Here is a 22557-nt window from a genome sequence, read left to right on the forward strand (position 1 = left end):
GTAACACTGGGTATTCTTACTTTGTTCCTGAGTTTAGTGGCAATATTTGAAATGTTTTTACCACTAAATATGATGCAGAAGGTTTCTGGTCACTACCCTCTACCAAGTTAAAGAAGTTTCTTTCTACTTGGAGGATAAGAATTTTAAATCAGAAATGGGTGTTGAAATTTATCAAATATTTTAATATCAACATGATCATATTTTTTCTCCTTTATTCTGTTAGGTAGTGAGTTACATTAACAGATTTCCTAATGACAAGCCATCATCGCCTTGCTGGGATAAACCTATACATAATGTGTAATAGACTAAATTCATTCGTATTATTTAAAATTTTTCCATCTATATTCATGAGCAAAATAGGATACAATTTTGTTTCATTATATTGTCTTATCTGGGTTGGGTATCATCAGGATTATGCCAGCTTTGAAGAGTAAAACAGAAAGCTTCAATATTATTTTATGGTCTTGAATATTTTATAAAACCGAATTATCTGCTTCTTGAAATTTAGGTAAACATGTCTGCAGAATCTGGGCCTGAGGCCATTTAGAGAGATGAGTTTTAGAGTATCTTTTACAGTTCCTTAATGACTACCAGTAAATTTAAATTTTCTCCCTTAAGTGAATTTTGTTCATATATTTTTTAATTCTATTTTATCTATCTTTTCAAATATATTAATTTTTAAATGTGTATAATGCTTACTATTTGTATTGACTTATTCTTGCTAACTGGAAATTAATATATAATTAAATCTTTTCTATCTTCTTTTTTATGGTAATGCTTTATTAGAGACTATAGAACTGCGGGGTCCAAATGATAGCCACATGTGGCAATTTATTTACACTTATGTTAACTAAAATTAAAGTTTGAAACTCACTTCAGTTACACTAGCCTCATTTCAAGTGCTCCATATCCATGTATGACAAATGGCTGCCATATCAGACATAGAACATTGTCATCACTGCATAAAGTGCTTTTGGATGGCACAGTCCTCCAAGTGGCATTCTACTGTACCCCACAGATTTTCATGTATATTACGTTTGTGTTCATTCATTGCCAGTATGTAATTTCACTTTATACTTCCATTTTAACCTAGGAGTTGCATTAAACATCTATATAAAAATGTTTTTAATTTTCAAGATTATGATATTTTTGGTTTTGGTTCTTAATTTTTTGTCTATTGACAAAATTTCCTCTTTCAGTGCATTGTCAACAGTGAATGTATCCTGCATGACTACTTCTTAGAATTTATTTTCTTTGTGGCGTAATACATAGTCATTTTTTGTTAATGTTCCATGGATACTTGAAAATAATGTGTATTTTCTGCTGGGCACAGAACTTGTTAATTGTTTTCTTTCTTACTTTAGGTCTACTTGAAGTTTCAGTTTATGGCATGTATCAACATCTCTCCTTTCTAATTATGGTTTGTGAATTTATCAATTACTCCAACTACAGACTCTAATTTGGGGTTAGATATATAAAGATTCATGATAATTATATTCACATAAAACATAATATTTAATATATATTAAATAACATGTTATATAGCATATTTTAAATACTATATCAAGAATATCATATATTGATAATTATGTCCATTATATGGACAGAAAACTATATATATGAAATATTCTTTGTCCTTTTTAATGTTTTCTACTTGAAATTTTTTTCTGGTATACAGTAGTTTTTCATATCTCTTTATTTTGAGCTTTTCTATATATCATTTTGATTATGTGTGAATTTTGTAAATAGAATATATCTGATTTTTTAGGTTTCTTTTCATGATATGTGACTTTAGTTTTAATATAGGAATTTAATTAATTTCATTAATGGCATTAACTAATGTACATTAATATCAAGTAATAACATTAATTGTGAAACATTTATAACTTAACCTGAAGTGGTCTTATTCCCTTCATTTGTTATTTCACATTTCCCATCCATAGTAATTTTGTTTCTTTTTCCTTATGCCTTCTGTTAGGCTGATGGAATTTTCCTTTTTCCCCTCCTGCTGTTCCTACAATACTTTGGGAGTTAAGGCCCTTATTTCTATTACTTAATAGTGGCATTTGGGCCCACAATTCAGTGCCAGTTTTACCTAATAAATACTTCTTTTTTTTTTTTTTTTTTACGTTTATTTATTTTTGAGACAGGGAGAGACAGCATGAACGGGGGAGGGTCAGAGAGAGGGAGACACAGAATCTGAAACAGGCTCCAGGCTGTCAGCACAGAGCCTGACACGGGGCTCGAACTCACGGACCGCGAGATCGTGACCTGAGCCGAAGTCGGACACTTAACCGACTGAGGCACCCAGACACCCCTACCTGGTAAATACTTCCAAGGTCAAAATCCCCTGCTTCTGAACCTTGAAGCTATTGGTCCATTTTCTTCTGGCATCCAGTTGTTAGTAAAAATAAGCTGCTTTGCTTTCCTTTCAGTGCTTTTCTCATTATGCTGTGGGTTCTGATAGTTTGTGAGGATGTGTCTGGGTATCGATCTTATTCATCCTACCTGGCACTCAGTGGATCTTTGGCTTTGGAAGTTTCCTTCTGTTTCTCTATTTCCTCCTGTCTTCATCGCTCCTAGATGCAGGACATCCACAATTGATCCTTCATGGCTCAGCTTCTCTCAGAGACAGTCCCTTAACTTTATTTTTCATATCACCAGCTCAGTCTTAATTCCTCCCAAAGATTGTTATAATTTCAGTTCGTTTAATGTGAATTGCTCCCTTCTAAGATTTTTCATTTTTGGTAATTCTTCATATCCTGCTATTTTTAGGATGTGATATCCTCACGGAGAATACAAATTAGAATTTTAAGTTTGTTATATCCTCTCACGAACTTGTCTCTGGAATAGTTGTGTCCAGTGGCTGCATTTGTGTCTAGTTCTGTTAATGTCTGGAGATCCTTGGTTATTTGAACATAAATATGAATCAAGGACTAAGTCAATGTCTATAAGTAATCTCAGCGGCTGCCTCCTTTGACGGGGCAACTGACTGGGGTTCGGTGTTAAGTGGGCAGGACAGTGGAAGCAAGGCTGGAGAGCAGAGAGGCTGGGACCAGCTAATTGTCAAAATAATAATAATGGCAGGCATTACTCTGAAGGCCAAGCAACAATAGTTTATTTCCCTCCTGGGCAGAGCTGCCTCCTTGTCAGTTATAAAGATCTGGAAATGACCAACACCAGGAACCCAGGGGCCACATGTCGTCCATTCTGTTTAGGATGAAGTAGGTGTGAACTGGGAGAGTCAAGGGGTAAAGAAATGCCAAGGCCCACGTGGCCCAGGTGCTCTGCATACAGCTAATTTATCACCAGGTGAGCACCCTCTGGTCAATTTCATCTGTTTCTTCTAACATTCAGCCAGAGCTACCATTAGTATTGTTTTTGCCTTTGCCCTTCTTCTTTAGGTCTTTTAAGCTGTGGTTTTTCTACTTTTCTTTTAGTGGCAATTTCATTCCATCTGCTTTCTAAGTTTCAAGTTTTCCTGTGGATTTTTTTTCTTAATGGTCAGAGACAAGCTGCTTTGTTCAAACCAAGATCCCAAGAAGGACTATGCATTACATTTGGTTAGGTTACTCTTGGACCTCTAATTTGGAATACCTGCTCCCTGCTCCCCCTGCCACACACACACCTTTTTTTTTTTTTTTCCCCCATGATTTTTTCTTGCTGAAGGTATCAGCACATGTTTAAGTATCTCCTGCTCTGGGTCAGGGTCAGACCAGGAAGTTGACATGTGCACTCCATTCCTCATCAGGAGTCAATCTGATTTACCTGCCCCACCCTGTTTCAAACAGGGTAAGAATTCAAACTCCTTAGCACAGCCTTTCAATAGCTTAATATCAACCCATGTCACCAGCCTTATTTCTTTCCACTGCCCTCAAATGCCCTATGATCTAAGAAGACAGCAAAACACTTTCAAATGAGCTTTGAAATTGGGAATTTCTACAGTAGAAAATATCACGACCCTTTAGTGCGTTTCCTTTTCATTTTATAAACATCTCGCATTTCCAATAGCGCTTTAGGAGCAACGTGGGACTCAAAAAAAACCACTGTGATGCTTTTGTGTGCGGATTGTTTGTGAAGCTCCATGGTAGCACAGGATTGCTTCCATCAATATATTCCCTTGTGAACAAAATGCCAAGAATTGAAATGCTCATTAACAAGTGGTCATAAAAGGATTATAGTTTTGTTTTTTAATTCACCTGGTTAACTAAACCTATGAACGTCCAAAACTAATCATTTAATTAACCTTCCAAATTGAGATACTTTTGAGAATGAAAGGGGGAGCTAATAATAATTACACTAAAATAACACATATAAAACAAGGTATCCTGGGCTATGAATAACTTGTAAAGCTTTCTACCAAGATTTATTTTCTCTTTCCTTTAAAACACCCAACACTTTGCATCTGCTTAAGTTTGACTGATATCTATTTATTCTCTCCACAGATGTTTTTTGAGCCCTTACTACAAGGCAGATGCTGTACTGGGAAGGCAAAGAGGACAGAGAAAGTCCTGCCTTCATGGGGCTGACATTCTAGTAATCCTTTTTTTCTGCTACTAAGAATAGCTTTCATTCTTTGGAGCACAGGAAGAATGCGTCTCAGTTCCACCAAAGCTACTACTGATTCTCTTTAAACAGCTGGATGCAGTGTGGGAAGAGGGCAAAGGCTTTCCATGCACATAGACCAGGGTCTGTTGCCTAGGTCAGCCACTTACTAGTGGTTTTGAGTAAGACACTAGTGATCCTCATCTGGGAGTTGAAAATACTTAAATCCTGACTGCTATAGGAAGAAATGTTGGTACGATGCCCTGTAGGTGGTATTGCCATGTTTTCTCAATAATATCAAACCTGAGCAGAAACAACATCAAATCAATATGATGGGGAAGGAAGTAGAAGGGGAAAAGAAAATGTGTCTGAAGACAGCCCTAAATCAAATGGGTCTTTGCATTACTTTAGCCATAGAGAAGGGGACACAGGGCCCACAGTAAATAAAAGGTAAGCCTTGAATAACAAAAACCAGCTGCTAACTTAAACCCTTTCCTACTAGCTCTGATGCTTCTTGACTGCAATATTCCCTGCGGAGGCTCAGTGTCCAACTCCCCCAGAATCTCTCAGCTAGTATTATGGAGAAGTCAAGAGTAAGCTCTGAAGGGCAGGACACAGGTACTGGAGAGAAATCTGAGAGGAAGTAGGAAAAATCCAGAAAGGGATGAGAAGGTGCAGTACCAGTAACAGGCTGTTTTGCACAGGAGTCTATAGTTCTGTGCCATGGTGCAAGGCATTTCACAGAGTAACAGCAGCTCTGGAGGGGTGCCTGGGTGGCTCAGTAGGTTCAGCATCCGACTTTGGCTCAGGCCATGATCTCATGGTACGTGAGTTAGAGCCTCCCATCAGGCTCTGCACTAAACAGAATCCCAGTGTCTGGGATTCTCTCTCCTTCTCACTCTGCCCCTCCTACCCTCCCCCACTCTCTCTCTCTCTCTCTCTCTCTCTCTCTCTCTCTCTCAAAATAAATAAACTTAAAAAAAAAAAAAAGCAGCTGTAGAAAGAAGGGACTTGCTCTCCTGCCAAAAACTTCCTCCTCTGCCCTACAAAATCAACGCCATAGCACACGTGGAATGTTAATAATCAGACAAATTAGAACACTGCCCTAGTCCACTATCCCAAGGTAACTCGAATTAACTGAATAGCTTCTAATCAACTTAAATCTGAATATTCATTAAGTTAAAAATATCTTGTTGGCAGTATAATATGAACACAGGTGATGAGAAAAATCCACTGATAGGAATAATAAAAGGGAAATGAACAAAACTTTCTAGTATATTCTGCTTTGGGAAACTGCCTTTTCTAATACATCCAAGATTTTCACCTGAGTATCACAACTTCAACGGATGTTTGACTTCGTGTGGTGGGATTTTTTTTTCTATTTGAATTGATTACTACACCTTTTATTTAAAAAAAAAAAAAAAGGAATACATATTCATTGGGAAAGATAGGAAAAAAATTTTTTAAAGCCTAACGAGGAAATAAAAAGCATTTGTAATTTCACCACTTGGGGATAAATACTACTAACACCTTGGTGTAGATCTCTGAAGTGTGGGCAGTTTTTAGATTTGGACATCATCATCACCACTGGTCTTTATCCACTCAGTTTGATTTCTAAATCACAGTACCACTCAGGGCACTCTAGTCTCTACAATGTTGAAAACACTGGATTTCCATTTGCAGTGTGTGGCAGGCTAAACCCTTAATTAGTAACAGCAGGTGCTGAAGTGCTTAAAGCAAATCACTCCTACATTTTAGTGAGTTGTTATTTATGTCACTCTTATCGCCAGGAGCAGTGCTGACAATCAGCAGCAGCTGCATGGGCCAACGCTCTCACAGGGCAATTGTTGGCCTCGAGTTTCCCCAAGAGTCAAAGGATTTAAACAGCTCTAGCTGGAGAAACTGATCAAGCTGCTCTTCAAATGCAAACAAAAGATTCAGTTGGGGCTTCAGACTTTCTTAAGGGTAGGAAGCCGAGATTGTTCATGCACTATTAGATAATCAGATATTTCACTCAGAGTTCCATTTTGTGTAGCTTTGCCTAATCCCACACCTTAAAATACTATTTTTTCTTTGAGTTTAAAGAGGTGCCTCCATTCTGAAATAATTAAGAAAACCTATTAAACCGGTCCACTTCAAAGTGGTAATTTCAGAAAGCTTGTGCTTAAAGCAGAGGAGATTTAAGTATGCAGAACATTCTAAGGGCTAAAAAACTTCAGGCAGCCCAAGAGGCTTGCCTCTCCTATTTCTCTACCAAGATACGTCAAACAAGAAAGCCAACACCAGCTTGCCTTGCTCTCTGGGGTGGGTGAGGTTTTATGCCTTCCTTCTAGAAAGCTTATCATCACCTTTCATTTTCTATCTACAACAGTCACGGAAATGATCCTGTGCTTCTTTCTGCTAAGGGGAAGATAAATCAGGTGCCTTCAAAAGAGGCCAGCGGGCTTTTTGAGTCCCCTGGAGGTGGGAGGACGTGTGAACAGCACAGATGCCTTTTCCCGCCAACGGCTTTGGTTTCCAGGCACAACTGCCTGTTTGGGTGGAAGCCTGAGGAAGGACGTGCGAGGACTTTTTGGACCCCGTGCCCGTAAGCAAACTGAAAAAAGCCTGCCAAGCTGTGCGGAGACAAGAATGCCCAAAATAAATTTCCCCATGTTAAATAAACTTCCCCGTATTCAAAGTAAAACCAAAGTTGTCGTCATTCACATTCTGTGCAGACACCTACTAGGTTTCGCTCCCGGCTAACCCTCCGAGTGGTCGACTAGAAAAGCGGAGTTTGGCCGGTGCCGAGGGCCACAGAGGCAGGCCTGTGGAAAACAGCTCAGTTCGGCCTCCCGCCCTGGGCGACTCCGTCCGGGCGGGACCCCCCCACCCCCGCCCTCGGACGCCGGCTCGCGCCCCTGGAAGTGGCCCTCCGGGCGCCGCGCTCCTCCGGCGTCCCCTGAATGAGAGATGTCTGTGCGGGCCTAGGGGGCCACCCGGCCAGGGCCCGCGCGCGGTGATCAACGCAGCTGCCGCCCCTTCCTCCTCCTCTGCCTCTTACCTGGCCAGAGATTCGGCCGCGCTCCGGGCGGGTAATTGAGGCCGCCATGGCCTGTTGCCCACGTGCCGGGTCCTGGGGCAGCCTCGCCGCAGGAGGAGCTCGGCCGAGCCGCCGCGTCCCGGACGCCGGCTCGGGCCGCGCTGATGGGTCTCGCGGCCCGCAGCTGTGGGCGCGCACGCCCCAGGCCCGCCTTAAAGTGGCCATGACGCCCGGGGCCGGGCACCTGGGGGTGCTGCAGCCTGCTCCAAGGGGCCCCGCGGGACCTGGGCTGGGGGAGGGGCTCCCGGGGGCTGCCGGGAGGGGCTGTCCAGGGTGCCCTGGGGGCCCTTGGTGGCACGCTGCCCACCCACAGTCCCGGCCCCAGTCCCCGTCCCACGCTCAGGGAGGTCACGGCCCGAGGCCTTCGTAGAACTTCCAGGAGAAGGCGGAAGCCTTCTGCCTCGCCTCAGGCTGCTCTAAATATCTTTAGGGTATCTTTTGGATCAGCAAACGGTTTTTTGGTTTTTTTCCCTAGACAAACATGTAGAAGCTAGAGAAGGCGAGTGCTGTTATGGCGTTTTCGTTCCAAAGAAATTAAATATTTTAGAAGTATTTCATTTTGTCCGGTGACTCAGCATTGTCCCCATTTTCTCAACTGAGAAACTTGGACAATTAGGAAGTCTTCTGGTAGCTGCTGTGTAACTCACTTCATTCAGCCTTGGCTGGACGTTTTATTTAGATCTGTTGAGTGCCAGGAGCTGTAGGGGATCCTTTCTCTTATGGTCTTTACTATTGTTCTTGATTTTTCCATTGCTAGAAATTGGGGTTGGGGGCGGGGCGCCGGGACGGGCAGGAGAGTGAGGGAGAAGATGGTATCTGGTAATTGTCACTTTGGATTTCCCTAGATTCTTGATCTCACTTAACATATAATACAAACGTGCAGTACTTGAATTATCAGTGCCTGCTTTCTTGCGCAAGCTTTGATTTCCTGAGCAGGTCCTGCAGTGTTCTGAAGCCCTAATTTTGACCATGAGAGCGTGTCAAAAATATTGCTGTGATGCTCTGATTTTGATGGGAAGAAAAGGCGCAGATAAATTTCTGATGAAATCATTCTGCAACGTTTTGGGAAGTAAATGTTCACATTTTAATAGTTACGATTTTGGCTCTTTATCGCTTTTCCAGTTAATCAGGAACTGAGTGTCTAGATAAACATCTCTGAGACACTTTGCTAACCAATATTGGACAAAGGTGAAGCCAAGCCCAAGCCCTGGGTGGGTGTGAACTGAGACAGCTTTGAGCATTTCCCCTCTCTATGGTAATCAGGGCACTGCTCCAGGGGTCTAATAAGCAAATCTGATTCTAATACTAACAAAGACATTGTTGGAACTGACACAGACTCATTGTTTTTAAATTTGAGGGGACAATGCCCCTAAATTTTTGTGAGAGGAAGAAATCAACCCTCCAATTATGTGTTGGAGGAAGGAATAAAAAATAATAAATTTCTCCAGGATCCGTAATATAAGATCATCACAAGTTCCCTAAGAATTAATTTGAGATATTTTAATAGTTTCAAATCTAAAAGAAAGACAAAGACAAGCTTACTTTATAAGTGAGCAGGCATCTACTTGAAAACAACTGAGGGTGATTTTGACCCCCAAGGGACATTTGCCAATGTCTGGAGACATTTTTTTGGTCATCACAACTGGCTTCTAATGGCCAGGAGTCAGGGATGCTTGCTGCTAAACATTCTGCAATGCACAAGGACAGCCTCCTATAACAGAATTATCTGGCCCAAAATGTTCTGAGTGCTGAGGTTGAGAAACTACTCTAAACCTTGTAAGTTATAACACAGAATGCAAACCATGTAATTTTTTGTCACCTTTAACATTCTTGAATCATACTCCTATTACTGGGCAGAAAAATGGGCAGATGGATGCTCTCTGTGGTTCCCCGAAATAACAATATGCTACTTATACTCTTGATGGAAAACTGAATATGATGAATTATAAAATAGGACAAGAATAATTTTACACAGAGGAATATATTTTAAAACTTGCACTCAAAATCAAGTTGCTTCTTTAAAAATGATGTTCTGGGGCGCCTAAGTGGCTCAATTAGTTAAGGGACAAACTCTTAATTTCAGCTTAGGTCATGATCTCACAGTTCATGGGTTCAAGCACCATGTCGGGCTCTGTGCTGACAGGGTGGAATTCTCTCTTTCCCTCTCTCTCTGCCCCTCCCCAGCACTCCTTCTCTCTCTCTCAAAATAAATACATAAATAAAAAAATAGTATCCTGGTCATTTAAGATTATTAGCATTCATAGTATGCACTTTACATTATTTTCCCTTCCAATTGTGTATTTTTCACAATATGATACAACCTTGAATAGGTTTATAAGTACTACAGTGTACATGGTCTGTTCAAATGAGCTCTTGTAAAGAACCTATGCTTGAAATGTTAGGAATTTTTCCATCCAGCTATTTTACAGAAACTAATATAGAAAGCTCTCTCCAGTATTGTTATTACTTGGCTTGTCCTCAGAAACACAGAAATTTAGAACTCGACAAGACCCTAGAGATGACCTAATTGCTTTCCCTTTCAAAGATGGTAAGGCCCAAACAATGTTCTCATAAGTAGAACTGTAACCATAGAAGTTGGAAGCCAGAGAATTAACTAATTGCAATAACTTTCACTGATAATTTTTACATTTAGCAGTGCACTGAACTTGTTACAGAACCAGGCTGGAACGCTGGCGGAAAAACCAAGCAGCACTTGGAGACCTTGGTGGATCAGATTTACTTCACACCGGTGGGCTCAGAGGAGACCATTTCTCCAAAGATCTGAGCTCCGAATGAAGGGGGGAAAGGTAATTTATAGTTGTCAGCTTCCTATCTGTGGCAAGTTTTTGTGTGTGTGGCAAACAGGGCAAGAAGAACCCGGAAGAGGGGTCTCTAAGCTAGAGACCAGATCTTGTTTTAGTCCCCTTGGACATTTTATGGTGTAAAACTTTATTCATTTCCCCCCCAAACTCACTTTTTAAATCTGTTAAAAAAACATTTTAAACACCATGCTTACATTATCCTTGGAATATTAAATCCAGGAGTCCACCCTAACTTGACTAACCATTGAGTTCTATATAGGATTACTAGCAAGGATATTTTCATAATGTTAACTGAGGAAGGTGATTTTTGCTTCCACTTATGCCATCTTCCCCCTCCTCCTTGCAGGTCCATTATAGAATAGCCAGAATAATCTTTTAAAATATAAATTGAAATATTAACTCTTCTCAAAATCATTCCTTCAGAAAAAAATCCAAATTATTTTCTATGTCCAGCAAGACTTTATGACTCTCCTCCTCCAACCTTACCTTATCTCTTACCATTCTTATGACCTTTCAAGACCTCTAGTCACACTGCCTTCTTCTGAGAATACCAGATAAGTGCAAAGCACTCTGCCTTTGTTCTTCCTTCTGTTTGTAATGTTCTTACCTGTCTTCCCCCCAGATTGCTCCATTTCATTTAAATTTTTGTTATGATGTCACCTCCTCCAACATTCCCTGTCAGAATCTAACCTCTTACTTTATTTTTCATAGCACTTTTCTATATTAGAAAGCATATGTATTTGTTTTTCCTTATCTTTCTCCCCTAAGAGGATCTGTCTGTACTATCCACTTCCATCACGTTGGTCTGGCTCATAGCAGGCACTTATTTGAAGCATGAATTAAAGTTACTTTAGAAGTTGACTGGTATATGTGGACTTGGAATCAGGTCTTTCTGGCGATGATCTGTCCTCTATTTCATAATGCCACTCATTTTGTAGTGGAAACAAAAAGACAAGGTTTGGAGGAAAGGAAAAAATATTGTGTGCATCAAAATGATAAGCTTGGTATCTCAAAGTTGGAACTAGTATAAATTGTGTTGGTTGTGGCCCAGGAAAAATGAAAGATGACTTTTAATCCCATCCTTTCCATATTTAAAAATGTGCAAAGACACCTATGTTTACCTAATTAAATTCCCATTCCTCAGTGTGGCATTAGGGCCCATGTTACCTCACCGATTTGGCTTTCTAGATTCAGCTTTTAATCAAGTTGACTAGATTTGTTTCTATTCCCTGACAGTGTCCTTGGATTTCCCCCAACAATGTGCAGTGTAGGAACTCCACAATCAGACTGAGTAACCACATCCTCTGGAACTGCAGGGTCAATGGGATCAATCACTTGAAGGCTTAAGACATCCTGAACTACTTCTAAAGGACAGTATTGGCCAGCAAACATCCGTGAGCACAGGTCATTGACTTGGGAACTCCCCTGGGTATTTCCCCTGATCCCTCCCAGCTGCTAATTCATCTATGCCTTGTTCTTTGATTCTGACCTCAGCCTAAAAACTTTACTTGCCCTGTGATCCCTGTGTCAAAGAGGGTAGGACCTCTCCTGCTCACATGCCTCCTTCTTGCCTCTGGCTCAGTTCTCCTAACCAGCAAGTTCAGTTCTGACAACCACATTCCCTGAGCATTCTTTGTCCTGGCTTTCTCTCCCACACTACCGTCTGACTCACGTTCTCCTTTTGTGGGTAATCTGGGGAGACAGGAAAATTCTCAAAGAATTCCTAATTCCATTTTATACCTCTGTTCAACAAGTAGAACTCTGTTTCAGTAGAATGTTAAGGCAGAGCTTGTTTTACTAGACTTCATATCCTGGTATCTAGTATATAGAAGGTGATCAATAAATACATGTTTTCCCCCAATGAAGTAGGAACTATTGCTAGTAGGCAGTGATAAAGGTCAGAAAATAGCAACTTCTAGTGATGTCCTGCAATCATTTGCACTAAGATGTGACAATTTTCTCATCATCCAATATACCAATATATTTTCAAAACTAGGAGTTAGTTCTACCAAATTAAAATGATGTATATTTGCCTTATTAACCATAAGTCTTTGCAAGGTAATGTGGAGCTATACCAAAGTGACACTATAATTCTGGATGAGGGGGCTCTGTCACACTGATTTCAGAGCGAGGCCAGCCACACTGGTTAATTTGGAGGGCATCCTCCCAGTGCAACAAAACAGCAGAACCATTAGAAACAGCCCGGGGTTATTGATTAGGCCTCTACTACCTGAGCCTATCACATAGTTACAAAATAACTATTTTTTCTTTGGTCACAATGACTACCAAGTCAAAGTTATGAGGAATTTCTACACAAACAATCCAGACAGTCTTAAAGGAGAGAAGTTTCTTATATGTGAAGGTGGAGGACAAGGTGAAGGAAAAAAGAATGTAGTTCACACTTTCCTTGAAAATACTTAGATGTATAGTAATGATTTAAAAGTCAGCTAGTGTAATTTTTTTTATTATGGAAAATTTCATACACATCCAAGTATAGATATATTATGGATATACAATATAAAGTATATGAATGTGTATATACCTATGACCCCACCTAACACATACTGCCAATAATTTTGAAATCTTTTTTATGTGCCTCTCCCATTTCCATTCTCTTTTCTCTATCCCAAGATATAAAGACTACTTACTTATTGACTTTTTTAACTACTAAAACCTAAATGGATTGTGCCCTGAGAAAGAAATAAACCTTTGTGTTAAGCCTCTGAAGTTTGGAATTGTTTCTTGTAGTCATAATTCAGAATAACTTGAATTTAGGTGCTGCATTAACAAAATAGTAAAATAAAACAAGCCTGGTGGCATTAACTTAGCAGATCTGCAGGGGAGGCAGGGAAACAAGCATGAAAGAGAAGGCCTGGACATCCCTGTTACATCCCAGAGGTCCAAGTGGTTACCAAACCTGTAAGTCAAGGAAAAGATGTTCAAAAAAATCTACTACTACCAATTTGTGATGGATGTTACTGACTGCCTTTGACAGGACAGAAGAAAAGATTAGCTTGGGATATTATTAGCCAGTTTGCAAGGAGAAATGAAAAGAATAGAAAGAATCTGAGGGAGAATCTAGAAATCTGGGGCATTAGAGGGTTGGAAAGGCCAATACCTTTAGACCCCAAAAAGCAAGAGATAAGACTGAGAAGCATTTTGACCAACAGGAGCCACTAAGACAGCCTTATGGCAAAGATCAGATTATGAGTATTAGATTTACACCCTAACCTATTATTTCAAATAGCTGCAAGGTAGCTGCCGTCAGGTACAGAGAGAAATAGGCCAAAGAAACAAATTATGCTCTGAAATTTATCATTATTATACATGGAATTGACTACTACTTGGATGGAGTTATATTATCCAAGAAACCATAAACTTTGACCAAAAGCCTTTAACTATTTGAACTGTGAAGTTATGTCAGGGCACCCAGGCTGGTTTGTTCAAAAAATGCACACTAGAAGCTGTGCATCCCCGAAGGCAAGCCTAACTAACCTACAACACCCACTTCAACTATGGGCAAGAAGACTGAAAAGAAAGAAACTCCCATGGAGTAGTGCCACAGGTCACCGAGAAAAATGGGTAAGAATATTCCTTCCTGGAAACAAAATCAGAGCCTGATCAAGGAACATCCTCCATTTGCAGAGAAGAGGGCTTTCACCATGTCTACCTAATGGGATTCCATGAGTGCTACGGACCAGTGATGCTGTGCATTCTTCCTTTTCTAAGTAAAAGTGATTAAGGGTATCCTACCCCTCTCACGCATTAGTTGGTGCATTCCAACAATGTTTGGGTACAGCCTGTGTTTGGCTATCATTCTGTACAGCATTTGCACGAGGCTTAAAAGAACAGTATCCTAGAAAGTCATTGCTGGAAAAGCAAGAGATTCTGTTTAGAAAAAAAAAAAATCTAGTTATGTTCAGCAAACTGGAAAATATGCTGAGTTGGAACCAATTTAAAAATCTCAACTGACATTCTAGAATTTGACTCAATGATGCAGGCAGGCCAGGGGCCATCGCTATCAAGAATCGTTGAATTTATCTCTATGTAGTTTTGAAGAAAGATATCATTAATCTACCAAAAAGAAAAAAAGAATCCAAATACCTGTAAGCCTTACTAAAAACATTGTTTGGTACTATATTAGTGAGCATCAGTTAACTGCTTCAGCAAGTAAAACACAAATCTCAGTGACAACACATGTGCACATATACATACTCACAAGAGGATTTCCTTTTCACATACACCACGATCAAATGAGGGTCACAAGGTGAAATCAATGGATTTGCTATGCGCAATAATTCAGGCACCTATGTTTCTTCCATCTGTGGCTCTACCATCCTCTGGAGCCGTGGCATTTACGTCTAGACCCTCAACATCCACTCATCACACAAAATTTTCAAAGAGCACAACCAAGAATGATCACCTGGGAGGTTTTCATGGGCCAGTCACAGAAATGACATATACAGCTTAGATTATATTGTCCTGAAGTCAGTCACAGGGCCACACCTAGCTACACATAGTGTTTCACAACTGTATCTCTAAACACAGTAGCACACACATCACTCATTACTAAATAGTGTTTTTCACGCATATATCATTAAAAAAAAAAAAAGTAGCGTATATACCAGGCACTGGTAAACAATGTGTTTCACACATGGAAAATGTGGCCTAATTCTGTCCCATTAGAAAAAAGGCAACAGTCTGGTAAGCACATAGCAGTCTTCACCATAATCCATCAATTTGATCACCAAATATCCTTTTGTTCCTTTCTTCCCAGGATATACTTACCTTCCCACCAAGAAACACAAGACAAAGCCCTGTCCAGTCATTTTATCCAGTATAAATTTTAGTTTAAAATTAAGGTGAGAAAAATTTATTTAGGTGATAACATTAAACAAATTGTTATAGACTAAGTAAGATGAGTTTTTATACTGGATTTAAAAATATTTTCCATGTTTTGATGCTCTAAGTTTAAAGGGATGGGTCCTTTACTTCTGGCCTTCATGGAGTATCAAAGGCAAGATTTACCCTCTTGCTGTGAACAAATTAAAAACTGGACAAAATGGGGCACATGGGTGGCTCAGTTGGTTAAGCATCTGAGTCTTTTGGCTCAGGTCATGATTTCACAAAATTAAAAACCAGTCAGACCAATGGAAGGTAATTAAATGGTTATAGATTTTTGCTCATACAACTGCAACAAGTTTTCAATAAAACATTTGAGTGTATAAAAAAAAAAAAACCAGTCCAACATCTAATGAGAAATTAGTAGGTATGACAAGACACAGAAAATGAGACCCAAAACCATGAGTAAAATCAGCCCCTAGAAACAGACCTAGAAATGACAGAGATAAAGATAAAGGAATTAACAAATAAATATGTTAAAATAGCTATTATAACTGTATTTGACTATTTAAAGAGAAACATAAATACATCAAGGGAAATAAAGGATATAAAAAAAGAAAAAACAAATGGCACAATATCAAGTGTCCTACCACAGGTCGTAATTAAGTCCTGAAAGGAGAGAAAAGGGACAGAAAAACAACTTGAAAAATAACCAAAAATCTTCCAGATTGATGAAAACTCAAAATCTACAGATGGAAGCAGCTCAGTGAACCCCATGCATGATAAACATAACACCACACTAAGACTCATTATAAGCAATTCCTGAAAACCAATGGTAGAAACTCTTAAATAAGCCTATTATAAAAACCACATTATGTACAAAGGAACAAAGAAAAACCACACACTTCTTATCAGAAACTGTGGGTGCAATCACACAAAAGAATGGAATTTTTAATGTGTTGAAAGACTAATACCATCAACCTAACTTGTTTCCTTCTATTCCAGAAGATTCCTCCTGTCCCTCTCCTCCAGACCCTGGAATCATCATTTTGGGGCCTAATCTTCCCCTGTAGACTTGACCATTAATTTGTGCATACCAGTGAAATTATCTTTCAAAAAGGAAGGTTTTTGCTCCAATTCCTTTAACATTATATAGACAAATTACTCTAGTGCTGTGAGCTACTTTCAAGACTTTCTTAACTATTTACACACTGGTAAGTCAATATGCATTATCTCAATACCTTGTGATGTTCTGTGATTTCTATAAACTTATTTTTATTACACGAAGATATCAGAACTGTTGCAATAAAAGGGTTTATACCCCCCTTCTGTCCCACACACACATAAGGTACCTTTGAAATCAATTATTTCTATTTTTATTCTACAAAGTAAAAGCTTGACAGGAAGGTAAGCAAACTTCCCTTAAGTTAGCGTGTTAAAATAGGTTCCCTTGTACTCCACATGTCTCTGCCTCTCCCTTCCCCCTTTTGCTAGATCACCATTTGGAGCCTAGCTCACGTTCCTCTGTAGAGTTGGATGGTAAATTCGTATAACAGAAACACATCTTTCGGCATCAGTAGACTAAAGTCCCCTTTTTGTAGCCTCTTCTGTAGATATGTTTAAATAGTTAAAATCATATTGCATGTATGACTTTGTACCATTGCGTTAACATCCTAACATTGTCACCCCATGATATTATAAATGGTTTTGCAAACATTCATTAAAGTTAAACAAAATGTATTAAGTACCTGTCATATACTAGGTACTAAGCTAGCTGGTGACAAGTGAATAAAATTGTCCATTTTAAAGTGCTGGAGATAAATGACACTGAAGTGCTTCAAATGCAGGAAATACACGAGGAGAAATAATTTCAATATAAAACAGAAAGTGCTAATTGCAGCATAATAACCATGTGGATGAATCACAATCCACTTATGCATATAATTGTACATTAAGGAAGCCTCCCTATTTTGGTATTAATAATGCTGATAATACGGCTGTCCTGTGTTTTCTATATGCATGGTTTTTCATTAGAATAGATTAGAAATACAATTATTGAGTCAATGTATAAACATTAAGGCTTTTCAAGAATATAATCAAATTGTTTTCCAAAAGAACTATATTAATTGATACCCCCACCAGCAGTATACTAGAACTTTTAAACTTCAGATGTATTAGCATTAAAAATTATCTTTTTGAAAACCACTGTTCATTATTTTTTAGATGAAAAATGGTATGTTTTCAGTTTACATTTAAAAAATGGCCATTAATAATATTACCCCTGATTTTGCTAGTTGTGGCTACTGGTAAAGCAATAATGTTTTTGAAAGTCCATATTTACAGTCTACATGATACAATTATATTTTAGGAAGTGTTTTTTTGTCTCTGGTGTCCTTATCTAATAAATGAGCAGGGGACTCACAGAAGGGATATTAGCAGTCATTGAATTCAATTTCCACCCACTGCAGGAATTCCTTCTATGATATCCCTGACAAAGGGTCACCTAGCCTTGAACATGTCCAATTAATGATAAACTCACTGTTGGCTGATTCCCCAGATAATAAGATTTTTCCTGTAACTTGGATAATACTATGAAATTGCTTTGATAAAGTTAAAAGGATGTTCTATAAATTCAAAATTTGTCTAATTCATAAATCAGGTTAATCTGTTAACTTGTTTTTAAAATAGCACCCTACTATCACAATGATATGACCTTATATTCAAATGGTGCTTTATTATTTTAAAAATACTTTTTCATACATTAATCATGTTTAGTGACTTTAGCAGCAGTTTGTTTTTGTTTTTATTTTAGAGAAAAGAGAGAGAGAGCAAGCTGGGGTGGGGTGTGTGTGGGAGAGAGAGAGAGAGAGAGAGAGAGAGAGAGAGAGAGAGAGAATCCCAAGCAGGCTCCATGTTCAGTACGGAGCCTGACATGGGGCTCGATCCCATGACCCTGGGATCATGACCTGAGCTGAAATAAAAAATCAGACACTCGACCTACTGAGCCACCCAGGCACCCCTTAATAGCAGTTTTAGTATTCTGGTATACTCTGCTCTTTTAAAATACCAAAACCCTTAGCATCACTGTTGTCATAATTCTGTTATTCTGGTATTTTTTTTTAATCTAAATTATTTAGGGGTGCCTGGGTGGCCCAGTCAGTTAAGCATCTGACTTCAGCTCAGGTCATGATCTCGCAGTTCGTGAGTTAGAGTCCTGCATCAGGCTCTGTGCTGACAGCTCAGAGCCTGGAGCCTGCTTCAGATACTGTGTCTCCCTCTTTCTCTGCCCCTCCCCTGCTTGCACTCTCTCTCTCTCAAAAATAAATAAACATTAAATGTGTTTTTTTAATCTAAATTATTTACATCTTGGAATAAATATTTATTACTCAAGTACTCAATTTATGAAAAAAAGACACATAATATATGGTCTGTAAGTCTAGATGTGTCCTTACTTGTATACATAGCAAAAAAAAATCAAGTGTTTTTAATAAGCTTCTGTTGCAAGAATAGTTTTTAGTCCAAAATAAAAAATTTCTTGTCCACTGAATACAGATATCACAGTACTAAAATTGATATAGATAACTCTGCTTTGGAATGTCTAGCTGCACATGATAGAAGTAATGAAGATGATGAAAACTAGAAATACCTTCTTTAAACAAAACTATATAGCTCCTTATAAATTAAAAAATATCTTAGTCAAAAATCAAAAGATGTTTCATAAAAATTAAATGCCAACAAACTGGACAACCTGGAAGAAATTGACAAGTTCCTAAGCATCCACACATTTCCAAAACTCAATCAGGAGGAAATAGAAAGCTTGAACAGACCCATAACCAGCGAAGAAATTGAATCAGTTATCAAAAATCTCCCAACAAATAAGAGTCCAGGACCAGATGCTTCCCTGGGGGATTCTACCAGACATTTAAAGCAGAGATAATACCTATTCTTCTCAAGCTGTTCCAAAAAATAGAAAGGGAAGGAAAACTTCCAGACTCATTCTATGAAGCCAGCATTACTTTGATTCCCAAACCAGACAGAGACCCAGCAAAAAAAAAAAAAAAAAGAGAATTACAGGCCAATATCCCTGATGAATATGGATGCAAAAATTCTCAATAAGATACTAGCAAATCGAATTCAACAGCATATAAAAAGAATTATTCACCATGATCAAGTGGGATTCATTCCTGGGCTGCAGGGCTGGTTCAACATTCACAAATCAATGAACGTGATACATCACATTAATAAAAGAAAAGATAAGAACCATATGATCCTGTCAATTGATGCAGAAAAAGCATTTGACAAAATTCAGCATTCTTTCTTAATAAAAACCCTCGAGAAAGTCGGGATAGAAGGAACATAGTTAAACATCATAAAAGTCATTTATGAAAAGCCCACAGCTAATATCATCCTCAATGGGGAAAAACTGAGAGTTTTCCCCCTGAGATCAGGAACACAACAGGGATGTCCACTCTCACTGCTGTTGTGTAACATAGTGTTGGAAGTTCTAGCATCACCAATCAGACAACAAAAGGAAATCAAGGGCATCAAAATTGGCAAAAATGAAGTCAAATTTTCACTTTTTCCAGACCAAAAGTCTGCTAGAACAGATGCATGAATTCAGCAAAGTCGCAGGATACAAAATTAATGTACAGAAATCAGTTGCATTCTTATACACTAATAATGAAGCAACAGAAAGACAAAGAAACTGATCCCATTCACAATTGCATCAAGAATCATAAAATACCTAGGAATAAACCTAACCAAAGATGTAAAAGATCTGTATGCTGAAAACTATAGAAAGCTTATGAAGGATATTGAAGAAGACATAAAGAAATGGAAAAACATTCCGTGCTCATGGATTGGAAGAATAAATATTGTTAAAATGTCAGTACTACCCAAAGCTATCTACACATTCAATGCAATCCCAATCAAAATTGCACCAGTATTCTTCTCGAAGCTAGAACAAGCAATCCTAAAATTTATAAGGAACCACAAAAGACCCCGAATAGCCAAAGTAATTTTGAAGAAGACCAAAGCGGGAGGCATCACAATCCCAGACTTTAGCCTCTACTACAAAGCTGTAATCATCAAGATAGCATGGTATTGGCACAAACACAGACACATAGACCAATGAATAGAATAGAAACCCCAGAACTAGACCCACAAAAGTATGGCCAACTAATCTTTGACAAAGCAAAAAAGAATATCCAATGGAAAAAAGTCTCTTTAACAAATGGTGCTGGGAGAACTGGACAGCAACATGCAGAAGAATGAAACTAGACCACTTTCTTACACCGTTCACAAAAGTAAACTCAAAATTGATAAAGGACCTGAATGTGAGACAGGAAACCATCAAAACTCTAGAGGAGAAAGCAGGAAAAAACCTCTCTGACCTCAGCCGCAGCCATTTCTTACTTGACACATCTCCAAAGGCAAGGTAATTAAAAGCAAAAATCAACTATTGGGACCTCATGTAGATAAAAAGCTTCTGCACTGCAAAGGAAACAATCAAAACTAAAAGGCAACTGACAGAATGGGAAAAGATATTTGCAAATGACATATCAGACAAAGGGCTAGTATCCAAAATGTATAAAGAATCACCAAACTCCACACCCAAAAAACAAATAATCCAGTGAAGAAATGGGCAGAAAACATGAATAGACACTTCACGAAAGAAGACATCCAGATGGCCAACAGGCACATGAAAAGATGCTCAACGTCGCTCCTCATCAGGGAAATACAAATCAAAACCACACTCAGATATCACCCCACGCCAGTCAGAGTGGCCAAAATGAACAAATCAGGAGACTATAGATGCTGGAGAGGTTATGGAGAAACGGGAATCCTCTTGCACTGTTGGTGGGAGTGCAAACTGGTACAGCCACTCTGGAAAACACTGTGGAGGTTCCTCAAAAAATTAAAAATAGATCTACCCTATGACCCACCAATAGCACTGCTAGGAATTTACCCAAGGGATACAGGAGGGCTGATGCATAGGGACACTTGTACCCCAATGTTTATAGCAACATTTTCAACAATAGCCAAATTATGGAAAGAGTCTAAATGCCCATCAGTTGATGAACGGATAAAGAAATTGTAGTTTATATACACAATGGAATACTACTTGGCAATGAGAAAGAATGAAATATGGCCTTTTGTAGCAATGTGGATGGAAATGGAGAGTGTGATGCTAAGTGAAATAAGTCATACAGAGAAAGACAGATACCATATGTTTTCACTCTTATGTGGATCCTGAGAAACTTAACAGAAGACCATGGGGGAGGGGAAGGAAAGAAAAAAAAGTTAAAGAGGGAGGGAGCCAAATCATAAGAGACTCTTAAAAACTGAGAATTAACTGAGGTTTGATGGGGGGTGAGAGGGAGGGGAAAGTGGGTGATGGGCATTGAGGAGGGCACCTGTTGGGATGAGCACTGGGTGTTGTATAGAAACCAATTTGACAATAAATTTCATAAAGTAAATAAATAAACATACAGATTCCTTTAAAAAATGTTTCATAAATCTCTCCACAAGGTTATGAAGCAAGAGATGAGATTATTCAAAAGAAGTCAAGGAAATTTGGCAAGTAGCACTTAATCCTCATTATTCTTCTGACTAGTGTAGTATCTGAAAGAGTTTCTTTGTTGGAAAATTATGCTCAAAATTATGTTCTTGACTCAACAATAGCACCAAATGACGATCCATCTTAATTTTTAAGATCACATCTTCTGAGAAAGATCAAATAATACTTTATTAAAATTTATTTGCTAATTTATATTAACATATTAGCATGTTTAACATTTGTTTTTTATAACAGCTTTATTGAGGTACAAGTCATATAACATGCAATTAACTCATCTAACTGGCTCAGTGTTTTTTAGTATATTCACAGAGTTGTGCAACCATCACCACAATTAATTTTGCAACATTTTCATCACCCCCAAAAGAAATCTTGTACACATTAGCAGTCATTCCCCATCACCCACCCTTCTTCCCCTAGCCCCACCAGCCTTTGGAAACTATTACTAACCTACTTTTTGTCTGCATGAATTGCCTATTCTGGACTTTTCATATAAATGGAATTATACAATATATGACCTCTTATGACTGGCTTTTTCCATTTAGAATGTTTTCAAGGTCCATCCAAATTGTAGTATACATCAGTACTTCTTTCTTATTGCTGAATAATATCCCACTGTTTAGATACACTACATTTTGTTTATCCATTCATCAGTTGATGGACATTTTTTGGCTATTATGAATTATGGT

The 22557-nt window shown here is 38.7% G+C and overlaps 1 protein-coding gene across 3 annotated transcripts in view; it reads right to left on the reverse strand.

Moving 5' to 3' along the window:
- The window catches only part of SOHLH2 (spermatogenesis and oogenesis specific basic helix-loop-helix 2), a 53955-nt gene extending 45885 nt beyond the window's left edge, over window positions 1-8070 (reverse strand). The window contains exon 1 of one of the 3 annotated variants that reach the window (XM_040448202.1): window positions 7589-8065. In XM_040448202.1, coding sequence (XP_040304136.1) covers window positions 7589-7792 — 204 coding nt within the window. In that variant the 5' untranslated portion in view covers window positions 7793-8065. Of the gene's footprint in view, window positions 1-7588 lie in introns of all 3 variants that reach the window. The other 2 variants (XM_040448203.1, XM_040448201.1) reach the window with 2 other exon arrangements.
- Between the last annotated feature and the right edge of the window lie 14487 nt (window positions 8071-22557).

Source organism: Herpailurus yagouaroundi, unplaced genomic scaffold (genome assembly GCF_014898765.1).
Source record: "Herpailurus yagouaroundi ecotype Mexico unplaced genomic scaffold, PumYag 197, whole genome shotgun sequence".
Taxonomy (NCBI): domain Eukaryota; kingdom Metazoa; phylum Chordata; class Mammalia; order Carnivora; family Felidae; genus Herpailurus; species Herpailurus yagouaroundi.